Source organism: Bubalus kerabau, chromosome 2, assembly GCF_029407905.1.
Source record: "Bubalus kerabau isolate K-KA32 ecotype Philippines breed swamp buffalo chromosome 2, PCC_UOA_SB_1v2, whole genome shotgun sequence".
Classification (NCBI taxonomy): Eukaryota; Metazoa; Chordata; class Mammalia; order Artiodactyla; family Bovidae; genus Bubalus; species Bubalus kerabau.
The window spans coordinates 158,742,207-158,762,290 of record NC_073625.1 but is presented as its reverse complement, the minus strand read 5'-3'; the positions used below and the strand labels follow the sequence as shown (position 1 = coordinate 158,762,290).

At 37.7% G+C, this 20,084-nt stretch overlaps 1 protein-coding gene across 3 annotated transcripts in view; it reads left to right on the top strand.

Moving 5' to 3' along the window:
• MME (membrane metalloendopeptidase) overlaps positions 1–20,084 on the top strand; it is a 117,643-nt gene that overhangs the window by 82,664 nt on the left and 14,895 nt on the right. For all 3 annotated transcript variants that reach the window (XM_055569277.1, XM_055569278.1, XM_055569275.1), the window contains exons 17-20: positions 8,593–8,651; positions 15,494–15,613; positions 17,091–17,224; positions 17,349–17,414. In XM_055569277.1, the coding sequence (XP_055425252.1) occupies positions 8,593–8,651; positions 15,494–15,613; positions 17,091–17,224; positions 17,349–17,414 (379 nt within the window). The remainder of the gene's footprint in view (positions 1–8,592; positions 8,652–15,493; positions 15,614–17,090; positions 17,225–17,348; positions 17,415–20,084) is intronic.

The window sequence follows — 20,084 nt, the reverse complement described above, 5'->3', positions numbered from 1 at the left end:
TTATTTTTAAACTTTACAATATTGTATTAGCTCTGCCAAACATCAAAATGAATCTGCCACAGGTACACCCGTGCCCCCCATCCTGAACCCCCCTCCCTCCCCTCTCCCCACACTCTCCCCCTGTGTCGTCCCAGTGCACCAGCCCCAAGCATCCAGTATCGTGCATCGAACCTGGACTGGCAGTTCATTTCATACATGATATTATACATGTTTCAATGCCATTCTCCCAAATCTCCCCACCCTCTCCCTCTCCCGCAGAGTCCATAAGACTGATCTATACATCAGTGTCTCTTTTGCTGTCTCGTACACAGGGTTATTGTTACCATCTTTCTAAATTCCATATATATGCGTTAGTATACCGTATTGGTGTTTTTCTTTCTGGCTTACTTCACTCTGTATAATAGGCTCCAGTTTCATCCACCTCATTAGAACTGATTCAAATGTATTCTTTTTAATGGCTGAGTAATACTCCATTGTGTATATGTACCACAGCTTTCTTATCCATTCATCTGCTGATGGGCATCTAGGTCGCTTCCATGTCCTGGCTATTATAAACAGTGCTGTGATGAACATTGGGGTACACATGTCTCTTTCCCTTCTGGTTTCCTCAGTGTGTATGCCCAGCAGTGGGATTGCTGGATCATAAGGCAGTTCTATTTCCAGTTTTTTAAGGAATCTCCACACTGTTCTCCATAGTGGCTGTACTAGTTTGCATTCCCACCAACAGTGTAAGAGGGTTCCTTTTTCTCTACACCCTCTCCAGCATTTATTGCTTGTAGACTTTTGGATTGCAGCCATTAATAGTTGAAAACTTCCCTAAAATGGGAAAGGAAATAATCACCCAAGTCCAAGAAACCCAGAGAGTCCCAAACAGGATAAACCCAAGGCGAAACACCCCAAGACACATAGTAATCAAATTAACAAAGATCAAACACAAAGAACAAATATTAAAAGCAGCAAGGGAAAAACAACAAATAACACACAAGGGAATTCCCATAAGGATAACAGCTGATCTTTCAATAGAAACTCTTCAAGCCAGGAGGGAATGGCAAGACATACTTAAAGTGATGAAAGAAAATAACCTACAGCCCAGATTATTGTACCCAGCAAGGATCTCATTCAAATATGAAGGAGAAATCAAAAGCTTTTCAGACAAGCAAAAGCTGAGAGAATTCAGCACCACCAAACCAGCAAATACTAAAGGATATTCTCCTTTAGTATTTAGTATTCTTTAGTATTCTCCAACAAATACTAAAGGATATTCTCTAGATAGGAAACACAAAAACGGTGTATAAAATCGAACCCAAAACAATAAAGTAAATGGCAACGGGATCATACTTATCAGTAATTACCTTAAACGTAAATGGGTTGAATGCCCCAATCAAAAGACAAAGACTGGCTGAATGGATACAAAAACAAGACCCCTACATTTGTTGTCTACAAGAGACCCACCTCAAAACAGGGGACACATACAGACTGAAAGTGAAGGGCTGGAAAAAGATTTTCCATGCAAATAGGGACCAAAAGAAAGCAGGAGTAGCAATACTCATATCAGATAAAATAGACTTTAAAACAAAGGCTGTGAAAAGAGACAAAGATGGTCACTACATAATGATCAAAGGATCAATCCAAAAAGAAGATATAACAATTATAAATATATATGCACCCAACACGGGAGCACCGCAATATGTAAGACAAATAATAACCAATTTAAAATGACCCATGAACAGAGGAGCCTGGTGCGCTACAATCCATTGGGTCACTAAGAGTCAGACACGACTTAGCAACTGAGCGTGCACACAAGAATTTGGATAGACATTTCTCCAAAGATGTACAATGGCCACCAGATAGATGGAAAGATGCTCAACATCACTAATCATCATGCATGTGTGCTAAGTCACTTCAGCCATGTCCGACTCTGTGACCCAGTAGACCATAGCCTACCAGGCTCCTCTGTCCATGAAACTTTCCAGGCAAGAATACTGGAGTGGGTTGGTGTGCCCTCGTCCAAGGGATCTTCCCACCCGTCAAAGGGTCAAACCTGCATCTCTTGTGTCTACCTGCATTAGCAGGTGGTTTCTTTACCACTAGTGCTACCTGGGAAACCCCACTAATCATCAAGGAAATGCAAATCAGAACCCTAGTGAGATATCACATCACTCCTGTCAGGATGACATATTGTTTAAAAAATAAGTAAAAAGACAACAAGTATTGGCAAGGATGTGGAGAAATTGGACCACAATTGACGGGAATGCAAACGGGTGCAAACGTTATGGAAAACAACATAGACATTCCTTAAAAAGTTAGAAATAGAACTGCCATAAGACCCAGCAATTCTGGGCCTATAGCCAAACTAATTGAACTCAGGATCTCAGAGACATTAGCAGTCCTGTGTTCATAGCAGTACCATTCACAATAGCTAAGATGTGAAGGCAACCTCTTTCCCTCAACAGATGAATGGTTGGGAAAAAAATATCTGTGGATACAGTGGAACACTACTCAGTATCTAAAAAGAAGGAAATTATGCAGTATGCATTGACGAACTTAAGAAAATGTGCTAATTGAAATAAGCCCAGAAAGATAAGTACTGCCTGATTCCACTTATATGAGGTTTCTAAAATAGTCAAATTTCAGAAAAATCAAAGGAGGGAATCATTATTGCCAAAAGATGGGGGGAGAGGGAAATGAGAAGTTATTAATCAACAGGCAAAAAATTTCCAGTTAAGCAAAATGAATAAGTTATAGCATTGTGCCTAGTGTCAACCATAATGTACTAGATACTTAAAATATATTAAATGAGTAGATCTCGTAGTAAGTGTAATTGCTGCAATTTAGAAAAAGGACAAAACATGAAACGTTGCTGCCTTCATGGAGTCACTATTTCATGAGCTAGACAGACAGTAGACTGTCCTTGCTAAGGGGTATATAGGATGTAAGAGCTTTCAGTTCTTTCCTGAAAGATCACAAGATTATTCTCAGGCAGGAGAATAAATACTACAAGAAAATTCTAACAGAAAAAAATCCACCCACCCCTATATGTTCCAAATTGGGAATTTCTCTGAATTTGACATATCGCTCACATGAGTACACACATCATGCATGTACACACACATAGAGTTACTGAAGACTAAAGCGATTGGGGCTTGTTGCCAACTTATAACCATACACAACCAACTGATGACTTCTAGGAAGAAAATCAATGCTTTTGGGGTTGGTTTTTTTTTTTTTTTTTGGTTGAAAGAGAAGTCGATTCTCTTATTGTGCTATTAGAGAAAGAGCCTTGGCTCTCACCTCCGAGGATCAGGTGAATCACTCAGAGTGCTTGTTAACAACTCTTAAAGGACCAATTTATTGAGGCTCTTTGGTCCTACTATGCTTTTGCCTTTGTATAAATTATTGTACTTTATGCAGCAAGGGAAAGAGCTTGTACTCTGAAACCAGGGGGTTGAGGTGGATGGTAGAGAGAGTGAGCAACCATAAGTTAAGATTCCTGCTCTGCCGCTTATTAACTGTGTGAAGTTAGACAATCACCATGATACCTCTGAGCCTCAATGGTCCCTTTATAAACTGAGGATAATAGCATTTACTTTTGCTTTGTGAGGTCATTGTTGTGTATTGTGTAGTGTGCTTGCCACTTAACTTAGGTGTTCATTAAACAGTAGCCATCGTTATGATTGGGTCATGATGAGACTTCAGGGTGGTGTATAAGCCAGTATCCTAAAGCTTATTAGGGTAGGGAGCAGCCCTAAATATAAAGTAATGTAAAAATGAGCACTGGGACTTCCCAGTGATTAAGACTTTGCACTTCCAATGCAGGGGCCATGGTTTTGATCCCTGGTCGGGGGACTAAGATCCGAAGCACAGTATAGCCAAAAAATAAAATAAATCTTTAAAAAAGATGAAAAATGTGAACACCTTCATTTTTAAAGAGGTTAGCAAGGAAATGGTATTGATTTTTGTAATGAAATTTTATGCATGGTGCAGATCGACATGTTAGAAGTAGGGGATTGATTGGAAGATGAGTGTTTCATATTTCTCCATAGTTTATATATTCTTTTCCCAGTTGTATCACTAACTCTATAAATAAATTAGGAAAAAGAGTTTGATCTATGATGTACCTTAGTTTCTATACATGAAAATTGAGGTATCATCTATCTTATATGGGTGGTTTGAAAGATGAATGAAAATATATAGAAAACTTTGAAGTCCTGCTGAGGGGATATTAATAAATATAAAGAATTACAGTGGTAATTACCATTACAAATGAGAATTCTCCTTTCCAGAAGTATTTGAGGAAGACAGAGAAAACCTTTGTATTATACTGCTGATTTCAAAGGAATTGCTTCAAAGCCACTAGATGCTGGGAAATTAAATGTTTTCAGGGAAAGGAGCATTCATGATTTTGTTGTTTAAAGATGTTTGTTTTAAAGTTACACATGAATAAGTGAAAGAAGTTTTATTCCATATGTCTTTGCAATCCAGTTGGTTTATTATATCCAAGAGGCTTTAGGATCAGGCTGTAGACTTCTGTTTTCAGTGCCCTGGGTAAAACGGTGTCCTGTGCTTTCATCTCATCACCACTTAGGTTCCTCAGGGTAATTAAGAGGTGGAAGAGAAACGCACCTGGTCCGCCTCTCCAGGAGATTTCAGTTGTATTTCCCAACTACATTGTTAGTTCAGCTTTGAGGGCCATGCTGCTTATAGTGGTCCTTTGTTCTACTGTAAATGCCCCCAAACCAGAATAAGATTACTTGACAAAATTGTTTCTCAGAAATGGAAAGTAAAGTTTGCTTACCTCTTGCTTCCCCACCCTTCACTTTATACCGCACATACCCATCCTTCTGCAGCCACATAGTGGAGGCAGGAAGAGAAGTCAAAGAACAGAGTGATGTGCACTCTCTCTCAGGTCCAATACCTGCTGTAGGAGATGCTAGTGTCTGGCCTCCATACTTTAAAGGTATCTTCAGATAACCTGCACTATCCATTTTGTTACTGGACACTTGGTTCTCTCATTAGTTGTGCATTTTCTCTTTTCCGTGCTGCTGTTCAGGGTCACATTTGTCTGTTTTCCATAAACGAAAGCCTCTCCTGAAACTCTGAGGCTGCATCCAAATCAGAAGATCTTACAGTTTTTGTTATATCACCATTTACTTTAAAAACTATATTCTTTGTCCTTTAATTTAGCTTTTGCTGTAACATAGTGAGATATTTCATGATTGACCACAAATATTAGACACTGAGTCTGTAACTGCTATCATCACTTTAAGATGAAATGATCCAATTACAGTACCTTAAATTCTGGTCATTCCCAGGGACAAAGTGCCCTGTGCTTTTGGATCTGGATAATTACCCAGGGGTAGCCTGAGGATGCACTGTGAAAGGTCTCCGGGAAGAAAAGGCAAACACTACACACTTGTTCTCTGTGAAACTAACCACCATGATTCTAATTTTATGTGAGTGTTCTGTGGTCATAAATAGCTACCTATTTTCTTGAAGGTGTAATTCACAGTGGACATTTTAATATGTAAAACTTTCCCTGCTAAGAAGTTACAAACATTGATCAAAGTACAATTTTAAACAGAAGAGCAGAAAAAAAATCATTAAAACAACAGGTGGGACATTTATTTTTACAAAAGCAATAAATATGAGATGGATAATATAAACTCCATTCATCTATGTCCAACTTTTGAGATCTGTTGCTATCTGCAACATCAGATTCCTGTATCTAGTTTTATTCCTCTCTAATATACTAATTTAAAAAAGAAAACATGTTGAATTGGCACCTTTTGTGTTTCATTATTAGTACTGTGCCTGAGTGCAAAACCAACAATTTGTATATTATCTGTGATTACCCACTAATGTCCATGCAGAGTATATTAGCACTAAATCAGAAGTTCAGAACTGAACAACTGAGGCCTAGAAATATGTTAAAGTAATTTTTAAACAATTGAAATTCTAATAAGTATAAGCTATTTATGCATAAAATCTGTTATGTTGGCTATTATCAGGGAGGAAGAAATTTTCTTCTACCCTTCCAGGATCTTCTGGCTGGTCTATGGATTAAATTGACATGAGACAGATTAACAGGAGAAAAATCAAGGTTTAATACCATGTATACACAAGAGAGAACCAGGAAAACTGAGTAACTTGCCAAGGCTGAACCCCTAACCCTAAATACCATCTTCAGCTAAAGACAAAAGAGGATGTTGGGAATAGTGGTTTGGGGCCTCAAAGGGGAGGAAGGCAATTCACATGAAGATGGAAAATCAAATGTTTGGGAAACGCTTATTCAGTGCATCATGCTGTCACAATGAGATACAGAGTGGACTCTGTTCTCTAGGCTCTGAATAGCTCCCCCACCACATCTGGCCCATATTCCCTGAAGATCCCTCTGGCGATGGCTCTTTTTCAGGAACAGGCCTCCTCTATCTAAATTTTTTTAGGCAGTTATGGGGCAGGTCAAAGTTTCTTCCTAAGTCTTTTGGGAGATTTGTTTTCATCTCAAAATTATCTTCATGCCAAAGAGACTTTTTGTGGGTGGCAAGTTTTGCTGTCTTACACTTTCAGAATGTTGGTGACACAGCAGAAATACCTCTAAAGTCACCACGAGGAGCAGTGTTTCTCCTCACGGGTGGGGTGGGCATGCTTCCTATTTTCTGCTCCTGCCAGATAGCCTTGAACCTTACGTGAGTCTTGTTGTTCTGTGTGAATTTATTTAAACATAGTCCTAATGCATCATTTTTCCTGATCATGAGTTTTATTTATATATTTTCTTTCATAATACTTTTGGGTCACACAAAATCAACTTTTCCTATGTAGCTTCTGATATCAAGATTTTAGTCTTAACATCCCTGGGTTTACAAATACGTGTTTTTTTTGTGAGTCACTACAAAGCACGTGGGAAGCAAGTCAAGTTTAATTAAAATAAATAAAATTGTATGCTTATAATCATCAACCTGCAAGAAATTAAAATATTGATGACTCAGCTGTGGTGAAATTAGGGAGGACTGAAATATTGGTCATACCATCCTGTTTGAAAATGTTTTTCTCTATTTGAAACAACAAAATCAAACTAAAGAAGAAACACATTGATTGACCATCCCCCAACCCAAACCCTCCATCTTCAAACTTATATTTTCTTCCTAAAGAAAAATTCCCAGAAATTCTATCTGAATTTTTTTTATCTGCAGAAAATCTATCTGAATTTTTTTTTAAGTCATATATCCTTCATATGAATGTCTTAGTCTTGTTATTGGAGGTTAAACTCATGCTTAATTAGAATTTATCCAACAGTTGTTATATGTTACCCTGTCTGAGTTACTTTTAATAGATCAAAATAGGACTTACATCTGATATCCCAGAGTAGTTACTAAAGTTTTAACTAAAATGCTGATTCGGGCAGCTGACTTTGGACTGCTTACCTTGCAAAGCAGGGTCTAGAAACAGTTCTGATTGAACCTCATTGTGCTAATTACTGTAAACTCATTTCATGAGTAGGATAATAATTTTCACTTGAATTGTTGCCCTAAAAGTGGGGTAACTATGCGGCCATTAGATAACAATATTTGGTTGTTTTGAGTGTGTGTGTGTATGTGTGCTGACATTTAATAAGGTATCAGAATTCAAGTAGTGTCAATTTTTCAACTGACACTTTCAATATAAGGATATGTGTCTATTAATGAGTATATAAGAATACAGCCTATCAAGACAATATTACTCCTGTTGCACAAAAGCAGAAAGACATGGGAACACTGGCTCCATCCTTTACCTTACTGCTGCTCTCAGATTGTTGTTTGGGGAACTGGATTGTTGGTTTTGTTCTCACTCACTCTTGTATAAGCTATTTATGATTCTTTATCATCTCCTCAACTAGGGTCTTCTGAAGTCAAGAATTGTATTTTATAAAATCTCTAGGTCCAGAATAGAGCCTAATTCATGGCATATACAGACAGACAGATTTATTTAAGAATCACCTGGATTTCATTTTGCAGTCATTATACAAAAATATACCTTTGCTCACTTATCTGTCGTATTTTTTAAAAAAAATTTTAAGTGACAATAATCAGAGTAGGCACACTACCCAAAGCTAAATACCTGTCAAGGGGATCTCTTAGTCCCCAAAAAGGCTCTTTGTAAACCAAGAATTTAAAAAGTTTAAATGTACTTTTAGCAACCTGAAATTTGCTGAATTGAAATTTTAGCATTATTTCTATATTCTGTCAACTGTTCCAGAATTGTTGGCATAGTCACCTAGTATCAGGAACACAGAAGTAAATAAATTTCAATATAATTTTAATCCATTGCAGTTTCCAAAGAGATCCGTTAGAATGGATTTTGCACTGTGAGATGCCATCATTAAAAATTTATGCAAATTAAATAACAGATTGCAGACCTGTGTACAGTCTCATTTTTCAAGAAGTGGAAATATTTTTAAATGAATGCTTTCATCTAGTGAATTAATTTTAATTTGTTGATCATATTTCAAACAAAATTAAAATTCATCTTGGAATAGTGGTAATGCTTTTATGGTTGTGAACAGATTGAATCAGATCATTTAGTATCTTTTGTAACAAGTTCTTATGTTTTCTATAGGTGGATAAGCGGAGCAGCTGTAGTCAATGCATTTTACTCGTCAGGCAGAAATCAGATAGGTAAGGTCTGTTCTTAAATAATTGTATAATATTTCTCTGTTGGTCCCACGCTTTAGTGCTTTGCATGACCAATTTATTATATTCCCTATAAAAGCACTGTTGAGGCTGAGTTACTGATTTATTGAATATCCTCCTTGGAAGTAAATGTATCCATGTACCTCTTTTCACTATAATAGCAAAATTTAAATCAGTATAAGTCACATTAAGTGGTTTTGTTTCTTTTATAACATTCTCATTTATAGCTAAATGGTTTATCTTATTGCTAAGTACTTTTATTTCAAACTGCTTTTTAAAAAAATTCCCTTATATCTCCATAAAGTTATACTAACTTTAGGACTTTCTAAGCATCAGCATCTTAAGTGGTTTAAGTTTCAAGAACCAAAGTTTCAGAAATCCAATTTTTTTCTCAGTTCTGCATGCAGGCATTGGTAGAGATGATCCTGCTCTGTATTATTGTTTTTTCCTAGAAAGTTCCAAGAGAGAGGCTCAGAAAGTTGCAAAGTCGGTTTTACTAGGTTGAACCATGTGGAATTGTGTTTACTTAACCACAAATGGCAACCCACTCCAGTGTTCTTGCCTGGAGAATCCCGGGGACGGGGGAGCCTGGTGGGCTGCCGTCTATGGGGTCGCACAGAGTCGGACACGACTGAAGTGACTTAGCAGCAGCAGCAGCAACCACTTTTGTGCCCCCCAAAATTTATGTTCACTAGTAGTAATATCACATAAATAGGCATAGAAATTAATACCTCAGTGAATAATACTATGAATAATGAAATGGCTTAATAAAACAAAGATATATTTTTTCTCTTCCTGGGAATACCTTGACATCTTGAAGCTCTCTCTTAAGTATCTTACAAATAGAGACATTTCTCCCTGCCCCAAGGGTTTTAGTATGAAGAAAGACAACCAACTGATTTAGTACTTCAGTGGAAGTATTCTAAACAGTATAGCCAGCTTCTCCAGGTTTGTTCAGTCCAGCCCTTCATTTCTAAGTGTAGTCAGAAATCAAGTGGGAAGGTAAAGTTTGATGATACTTCTTAGCATTGCTTTTAAAACTAGTCTGATACATCTCCCAGCTAGTAAAATAATTACCTGAACCTAGGTCAGAGCCTGTCTAAAACTGAGAACCCGTGCAGTCTGTCCTTTGTAAAGTATTTCTAGAAACCATTCAGACCTTTTCCTGAAAGTTGCTCAGTCGCGTCCAACTGTTTGTGACCACATGGACTGTAGCCTGCCAGGCTCCTCTTTCCATGGAATTCTCTAGGCAAGAGTACTGGAGTAGGTAGCTATTCCCTTTTCTAGGGGATTTTCCTGACCCAGACATTGAACCCAGTTCTTCTGCCTTACAGGCAGATTCTTTACCATCTGAGCCACCAGGGAAACTCTTTTATCATTAAAGACCTTTGCTTTTTCTCTGGAGAGTCTTTACTTTGAAGACCTCTTTGATATTCAGTAGTTCTATCGGTGTAAAGTCTAGTTCATTCTGCTGCTGCTGCTGTTTAGTCACTAAGTCATGTCCAACCCTTTGCAACCCCATGGACTATAACCTGCCAGGCCCCTTTGTCCATGGGATTCTCCAGGCAAGAATACTGGAGTGGGTTGCCATTTCCTTCTCCAGGGGATCTTCCCAACCCAGGGATTGAACCCACATCTCCTGCTTGGCAGGTGGATTCTTCACTATTGAGCTATCTGGGAAGCCTCTCGTTCATTTAAGACTTAGACTAAATAGGATAATTGACTTTTAAAGTATTCCCAAGGCAAAGTGAGGCAGCCTCAACTTCAGTTGTGCATTAGGGCAGACTAAAGGATACTGCTTTCTATTAATCCAGCTCAGGATCCTATCAGACCTAGTGCTGAAGCATTCCCAAGAAGACCACTCTGGCATGTTCATCCTCTCAGTCCTCTAGAGCAGGTCAAGACAGACTTCGTTTGTCTCTAAATTACCCCTTGTTCCTGAAGCTGGCTCAAAATTGGTCTGCCTCAGAGATTCCCTGAGCAGAGAAGACCTGGGTATGTTCTCATTTTGAATTTAATACTCTCAAACCAAAAAAGCTACAGCAAAAGGAAAAAGAAGTTAAAAGTGGCCTGACATCTCACAAAGCAGACAATTATCATCTGAATAATCAAGAATTGGCTGTAATAAGCATTCTTAATGTATAAGAAAGACCTCTTAAAGATGCTTAATATAAATTCCTCTGATGGAAATAAGAAATCTGAAAAATTGCTAACCTCTTTTCATATGCTTGTCTGCTAATAACAGCAGTTCAGAGAAAGGGAAAGTGTCATGCATGAGAACGCTTTGACGTGTACATTTTCTCCTTGACAATTCATTTAAATCTCCAAAATGGGGATTGTCTTAACTAAAAACAATTGAAGATCCTGATCTCTCACTTTCTTCTTCATAAAAGTGTATTTGTATGCCTATCCATGTCCATCCATACCTAGATATACAGCTTTTGCAACACTCTTTTAATGGATTTTATATCATGTGCATCACAAAATTAGAACTGGTATAGAATAACATGTCTCATAAATGACCCTCCCACCTTCACACAAATCCCCTAAACTATATCACATGCAATTTCTTGCAGGATTGATCTTTTTATGTTATGGTGAAAAAAGAACTTGTTTTATTATTATATAGGGAGTTATTCATATTAATAATTTCTACTTTTTAATTCAGTTCCCACCACTTTTTGTCATAACTCACACATGTAGGCTACATTCCAATTTTTATGCACACTTGTTGCTGCTAAGTCGCGTCAGTCGTGTCCGACTCTGTGTGACCCCATAGATGGCAGCCCACCAGGCTCCCCTGTCCCTGGGATTCTCCAGACAAGAACACTGGAGTGGGTTGCCATTTCCTTCTCCAATGCATGGAAGTGAAAAGTGAAGGTGAAGTCGCTCAGTTGTGTCTGACTCTTAGCGACCCCATGGACTGCAGCCTACCAGGCTCCTCTGCCCATGGGATTTTCCAGGCAAAAGAGTACTGGAGTGGGGTGCCATTACCCTTGCCCCTTCTCAAAAACAAAAAGTCAACTTTCAGGACAGGAAGACATGCTGAAAGCGGTAAATTCACTTGTTCCTCTTCCTTGTGTAATTGTACCATAGAGCTTTAGGGACCTTTCATGTTATTAGAAAAGCTGCACTTGAATGTTTTGTCAAGTGTTTCTCTGTAAGTTTCAGGCACTATGCAATCATCTTATTAAACTTTCAAGTCTTATCCAAGGAAATGACAAGTTATATGAGAAGTCTTACTACTGCTGCATTCTCCTTTTTCAATAACAACAAAATTCTTTTCCAATTTTAGGTAATTTATAAGTAATTTATAGTGTATTTAGCCTGGGTGATCTATGACTACTTTGACATAATTAAACTTTGTAAAATTGTCTTACTCATCCTTCAGTTGAGTTCAGTCACTCAGTTGTGTCCGACTCTTTGCGACCCCATGAATCACAGCACACCAGACCTTCCTGTCCATCACCAACTCCCTGAGTTTACTCAAACTCATGTCCGTCAAGTTGGTGATGCCATCCAGCCATCTCATCCTCTGTTGTCCCCTTCTCCTCCTGCCCCCAATCCCTCCCAGCATCAGGGTCTTTTCCAATGAGTCAACTCTTTGCATGAGCTGGCCAAAGTACTGGAGTTGCAGCTTCAGCATCAGTCCTTCCAATGAACACCCAGGACTGATCTCCTTTAGAATGGACTGGTTGGATCTCCTTGCAGTCCAAAGAACTCTCAAGAGTCTTCTCCAACACCACAGTTCAAAAGCATCAATTCTTTGGGGCTCAGCTTTCTTCACAGCCCAACTCTCACATCCATACGTGACCACTGGAAAAACCATAGCCTTGACTAGACGGACCTTTGTTGGCAAAGTAATATCTCTGCTTTTGAATATACTATCTAGGTTGGTCATAACTTTCCTTCTAAGGAGTAAGCATCTTTTTTAATTTCATGGCTGCAATCACTATCTGCAGTGATTTTGGAGCCCAGAAAAATAAAGTCTGACACTGTTTCCACTGTTTTCCCATCTATTTCCCATGAAGTGGTGGGACCGGATGCCATGATCTTCGTTTTCTGAATGTTGAGCTTTAAGCCAACTTTTTCACTATCCTCTTTCACTTTCATCAAGAAGCTTTTTAGTTCCTCTTCACTTTCTGCCATAAGAGTGGTGTCATTAGGATTCTTATTTTCAGACTTGAGAATTAAGAGTAAATTTTTCCAAACAGGTTGCTATTTCATTTAATATAAAAACAATGTTTAACTTTTCCACCAAAATTGATTTTATCTGATTGCACTCTGAGCTTTATATCAAAGATTCTAAAATTGAGTTGCTTGCAGCCTTAAAAAAATAAACCAGGGAAGTGAGGGGATAGGCGTGAGGAGAAACACTGTCTTTTGTTTCATGGAACAATGGCGTATTTAACTAACTAACTTGTTGACAATCATGAACATAAAAAATGCACAACTAAGCAGTTGGTAATTATCAACAGTTGTGATGTCTACTAGTAACAATGATAAGACTAATCAGTAAAATCCTCATAAATATTTAGCTGACAGAGTAAAAGGAGAAATCATGATTTGCAAAGTTGAACTTGAAGACTAGTATTTAATATGAGCCATAAAAATCTTATCACTTGCCTGAAAAATGTATATCAGGGTATAATTAAAGCAGCAGGATCTTTATAGTTAATGTTTAGTCTTAATAGTGTGTTTCATAAGAGCATTTTATATAATGGATGGATTTTAATCAAAGTACATAGTGTGGGAGATAGTCCTCACTTTAAGTTAATAAAGTACTGCACATAATTTTTATACTTCAAGCTAAAAATAATTTCTTGGCACCGTTGATAGCTCAGGCAGCTACATGTGACGTATAATGTTCATCAGAATTCTCCAAGGACAAAAATTTTGTGTGTTTTTTTTAACTTAGTCATTTTGATTGTTAAGACAACTTTCCAGATATTTTTTAAAGATCTAACGAGCACTTAAATTGCCCAGTGTATATTTTAAAGTCTCCTCTGTAAATAGCTCCTATTTAGCCCTGAAACACTTACAAGTTAAGGTCATACTCACACCAGCTGAATGACAAAAAACAATGTTTGCTACTCTGTATTAACTAGGTCTTATATTTCTTAAAATAAGGGCCTTTGTTTTGTGCTCTTAATGTTCCATGCAGCAATAGCCCAGGCCTTTACATGTAGCAGATGTTGATACTAATGATTTTTTATTTTTGCTTACAGAACATAATACTTCAGTGGATACTAGAATTTTACAATGTGAAAGATAAAATCTCAAAACTATGAATGTTATGAGGGAAGGGAAGGGCATAGGGGAGGTGGAGAAGTAGAACACCATAGAGACAAAGGCCAGGAAGAATATGCTGTCTTTAGTTAGGGAAAAATGAGAAGCCATCCAAGGTGTTTTAGCAGGATAGTGATAATGACCACAGTGGCACTTTAATTGGCAGGCAGGATAGAGTAGATTTAGGATAGACTGAAGTTGGGGGAGACTGGAAGTAAGAAGACCTAAGAAAGCCAATTAGGAAATTAAGTAATTCTTCATGTAAGAAATGAGAGCATGAACTCAGAAGGTGGCCAGTAGGACTGATAGGAGGAGATAAACAGAAGAAATGCTTCTGGAAAGAAGGCACAGGACCTGATGTTTTCCATACTAGATCATGTAAGGACTTTGTAGAAAGAAAGGAGACATGAAAGATAAACAGAAAAATGTTCACTTTGGGTGATTGAGACTCTTCACATGCTATTAGCAGAAATAATAAACTCAGATGGTTTAGAAGGGAAATGAGGAGTTTGATGTGTGACACATGAAATTTAAACAGTATGAAATGTCTAAGTATAGAAAATTAGCTAGTTAAGACAGATGTCAGGGTAGATATAAAAATCACAATTCATTTATTTACAAGTCTTTAGGAAACTGTACAAAATTCACTCATTCATTCATCAGTTATTGATTTATTCAGCACATTTCCTGAGTACCTGTTATGTTCTAGGCACTATCCAATTTAAGGTGCTAGAGATAATTAAAAATTCAAATGGACTCAAAAACAAATAAACAAATACATGTATGTGCAAACAAATCTATGCTCTCAAAGAGCTAATACTTGAGGTGCTTTGAGGAAGACATGAAAAATGAAGGACTAAACAACCATAAATAAATAAATAGTCACATGCCTTGATGAAAATTTAAAGAGGTTATGTGATTAGGGGGTACTTTTGATTGTCTCTGTTTATTTACTAAGCTATTGAAGATGGATAAACTGTTAGACATGTTAAAAACAATACTTCTGTTATTAAATGTTTCTCCCAAATATTTGCAGTGGAAAGACCTTCTGAATGAGATGATAATTTTCCCTTGCTCTAAATTCCTTATAGCATGAAAACAATCTTAACGGATGTTATACAGTCAGTTGTAATTATAAATCACAGATATGATGCATTCTGGGATAAACTCTTTACTGTCATCAACAATAAATGATGACCTGGGGACTTCCCTGGTGGCCCAGTGGTTAAGAATCTGATCTTTCACTATAGGGAGCATGGGTTCGATCCCTGGTTGGGGAACTAAGATCCCGCTTGCCTTGGCGGTGCACCCAAAATAAATAAAATAAAATATAAAGAAATAACAGCATCTTAATATCCTTTAAAAAAAAAAAAAACAATAGATGACCTGCATTTGTTTCTGTCACAGAAGATTTTTGTATACAATTAAGTGAAACTGACATACTGGAAAGCAGCTTAGCAGGCAAACAGCCAATCCAATGCCTGTCATTACAGAAAAAAAAACTACAAGCGATCTTTAACCATCTTCTTTGCTTATAGTCTTCCCAGCTGGCATTCTGCAGCCACCCTTTTTCAGTGCCCAGCAGCCTAAGTCATTGAACTATGGGGGCATTGGCATGGTCATAGGACACGAAATCACCCATGGCTTCGATGACAATGGTAAAGTACAACTGATGCTTTTATTTGCCTGAGATATACCCTAGTAAACCTAATTAAGAGTTATAATAATGTATCGATATAAAACACATTTATTCATCAGTGTATCATTAGCCTAACAATCACTGCACTTTTAATGTTCCTTTTAAATTGTTGCTTTAGAAGATCAGAATTTTCTAATAGTGAGGTTTAGCAAGTGTGCTTTTTACTCTGACAGAATAAAACAATATCCACATTGAGAAAACACTGATATTTGTCAACATCAATGATAATGTTTGTTCTCATTTCATGATTATGTCTTATCTCTCCAGAATTTTAGAGGGTAGAGTCCATATCTTAAAATTAGATGTAAGCTCAGAAAGTAAGGTACCCTCAGGACTTTTAAACTTCCTGTAATCAAAGACTTTTTTTTTTTTTTTTTTTTTACTGCATCTCACATCTACTACTTAGTTCACAGCCTTGCAAACAGTAGGAAATTAAATGTTTACATGCTGCCCCAAAGAGCAACATAGATTTAGAGTTTCAATGAAATTTGAGAGGAATAGAAGTAAAGACATGAGATATGTAAAGAGGTAGGAGTTGAAGCTGTAACAAAGATCAGTTCACAATTGGAAAGAAAATAAGAACAGTAGAGAGAAAATAATTAAGCCTTAATCTAACTTCAAAGAGTCAGAGGAAGAAAAGGAGACAGGAGGGATATACTAAGGGTCTGTTAACTCAATTAAACTATATAGCAATCTTCACAAGTAGATAGTAATACTATTTCCACGTTTCAAACAGAAAAGTATAGAGACACATAAGACTTGGTCAAAGTTACAAAACTGGGAATTGGTGGAACCAGGATATGGGTTCAAGTAGTCTGTTTTTATAGCCCTTACCTTGTTCACTACATCATAGATAACTGTTTAAAAGATGACAAAATCAAGTGTCAAACCTATAATGTATATAAATGCTGCTGAAGCTCAAGAAGGAGAAAGATCAATGTAGTTAGGATCAGCAAGAAAGCCCCAAGAGAAAGATGACTTTTTGTTCGTGCTTGAAGTAGGGCAAAACTATGAGTCCACAATTACTAATGAAGGGTTTGAGATAGGAAATGAATGCCATAGTGAAATACTGACCTCTTTAAAAATCTCAAAATATCAAAGTGAACAGATTTGGTTCAGGCAAAAATCATCCAACAGAAACAAGTCATGATTTCAGGAGTATTTATCTGGTGGCCTTGGCTGAGACATCAACAACCAAGTGGGTAAAATTGGATTAATCTGGATTAATACTAGGGCATATCAGCATAGACAGCCCACATGGTCTGGTTTTTATCAACCCTAGATGAGAAAGCAGAACAGATTATCTACTCATCTGTCCAGGTTAATGTTCTCTTGCATACTTGGTATTTCAGTCCTTGCACTTTGAATTAAAGATATCTTATTGCAACTCTTGATGTAATGAGTTCTCATTTTACTTAGATAAATATATATTCCAGGCAGAAATTTTAACAAGGATGGAGACCTTGTTGACTGGTGGACTCAACAGTCTGCAAATAATTTTAAAGACCTGTCCCAGTGCATGGTGTACCAGTATGGGAACTTCTCCTGGGACCTAGCGAATGGACAGCATGTATGTCATCAGCATTCTCTTCAAAAGTTGTATTCAACCTTAAGTGAATTACTGATGTTTTCTTAACAATCCAGACATAGTTAAGGATCTTAAGTGTGTGTGTGTTTTTTTTTTTTTTTAACAGCTCAATGGAATTAATACACTGGGAGAAAACATTGCTGATAATGGTGGTATTGGCCAAGCATACAGAGTGAGTAATATTTTCTTTCCATTTTAGTGGTTAGAGTGGATATTGATGACATTTAATCATTCATTTTAAAGCTTTTTGCAAAAGATACATGTAACAATAGAAAATTGAAAATACACAGGAGAAAGGGGATTGTAAATATGCTAATAAGAAGGGACAATACAGTTGATAGGATTGAGCTGGATACCATTCTCTAAGCTTCAAAGAAAGGAAAGAGAAAAGGAAACAGAATATTATAATGACAGAATTGAGGAGTACGCAAGTTCCATAGAGGAGGCAACATTTTCCTAAGAAATAATCTCTGAGATAGTTTTTTAGGAAAGATAGTCTACAAAAAGATTTATTATAGAATCATTCACTGACGTACTGAACAGACCCTCAGTTTCTTGACAGGTGAAGCAGTATTTGGGAATAATAATCAACATAAACCCAGTCCAATTGCAGTGATAAGTGAAGGATTGAAGTGATATGGTTCCTGCAAGTAGCCTTGTAATGGTCCATACCGTAAACGCAGAGGAGTATATTGTTGGAATATCTTTTAGAATCTCATTTAGGCTTGCATTCAACAATACTTTCTGAGGCCTTCACTCTGTGTTTGGCACTATTTTTGGTGCTAGAGATCCAGCTTCAAACCCTTCATAAAAGATGCCATTATTTGATGATCTGAACCAGGATTAAAGATAGCCTGCTGCTGCTAAGTCACTTCAGTTGTGTCCGACTCCGTGTGACCCCATAGACGGCAGCCCACCAGGCTCCCCTGTCCCTGGGATTCTCCAGGCAAGAACAGTGGAGTGGGTTGCCATTTCCTTCTCCAATGCATGAAAGTGAAAAGTGAAAGGGAAGCTGCTCAGTCGTGTCCAACTCTTCGCGACCCCATGGACTGCAGCCTACTAGGTTCCTCCGTCCATGGGATTTTCCAGGCAAGAGTATTGGAGTGGGATGCCATTGCCTTCTCCAAAGATGGCCTAGTGGATACTATGTGTACAAAAAAAAAGTAGAGTTTTTCACAAAAGAGTAGGGGAATAATGGTCTTGGAAGTAAATATGGAGTGAGTATGATTTTGAGTTGTTTTCCCAACCCTGAGTTAGCCCACATGTGGGAGAAAAAGGCAGAGGCTACGTGAGAGGATACGGGACAAGGTGTCCACAGGAGAGAATCAGGCTACTGACATAAGATGGATGGAATGTTCATTGTAGTGGATGAAGATGTAGTGTTATTTGTTCGCCATAGAGATGTTTGGGTTGGAGGGGAGAAGAGACTTGGTGGTTGGGTCAGGAAGAAGGAATTATCAGAACAATGTGGGAGAGGTGACTGGTGAGGCCTGTAAATTGGCAGTGACCCGGATGATCAAAGTGTGAGGCTTGGGAGATAAATCTGGCTGAAAATTTTCCTAAAGAATGAATCCCAGCCAAGTCCTGGGGGATGGTTGATTACTGCTTCTTTGAATATTTGATCTGTTTTTTTTTTTTTTAAACTCAATGCCACATATTGTACATTTTACATCTTTGGGTGGAGAAAATTTTTCCTCTCCTGTTAATATTCTTGAGCTTTATTTTAGGGTGCAGTTAAATCCCTCAAAAATGGCTAGATCCTTTTAGATCTTGCTTTTACATCGTGTTAGGTATGTCTGGGGTAGTGCTCAGTCTAGGGATAGTTCTTCACTGCTGAGCAACACCCTGTGTGAACCTAGAGGTCTTCCAATCTTGTATTGTATGAGTACCAGACATTTTATCTCTAATCCTTTTCTGCAGTCCCTTCCCTAGCCTTGGATAGTTTGCCCACATGTATACTCAGGTACTCAGCTGAATATTGAGGGGATGTTTGATTTCTGAGAGTCTCTTTCTCTGCATTTTCTCCTCTTCACCCTGTCCTTGGTGTCCTTGAATTCTCAATGCCTTTTCCTTACCCGTTCGCGAAGTCCACCAGGCTCCACTGGGGTTTCCTGCTCTATTTTGTGGTCCATCGTGCTCAAGTTATAAGCTAGGGCAGTCATAGGGCTCCTCTTGTTTACTATCTCCTAGAGATCAGATTTTGCCTGATGTCTAGCGTCATGCAAACCATTGTTTAATATATTTTGTCTATTATTTGGTTGTTTCAGCGGAAGGATAAATTCAGTCTCAGTTGCTCCATCTTGCCTGGAAGTGGAAGGAATTGACCCTTTTAATAGTCCTTGGTGATTCTAATACACAATCAGATTGAGAATCACTGCTGTAAAAATTCGGCCAAAGTCTGAGTTAAGTGTACTTCCATGGAGATCCTCATGTAGAACAAGTACAGGTTAAGAATAACAAAGCAAATTACAATTGTGCAAATAAATTATTATATATGAAGTCTTGACTTGTAATACTCCCTGGTAGATTGTGAAATCCCTCAGAGGAGTAGGTTCATGTCTTTCCTATATCTCCAGCATCTTTGCACATTAGAGATGCAGAAAATCTATGTTGATGACAAGCAAGAAGAAATGAAATATATCTTCTGTGTATCTAATTATCACCTTTCTTTTTTTCAATTAAAGCTAACACATCTCAGAAATTTGTTGTCAATCCCATTCTTAAGTATATTTTGTAGCGGAAAACTATATTTTCCAATAGTGTCTATAAATCCTTAGGAATTAAGGACATTTCCTGACATTCAGTAATCTAAATTCCTTCTTTGTAGGGTGACTGAGGTTCA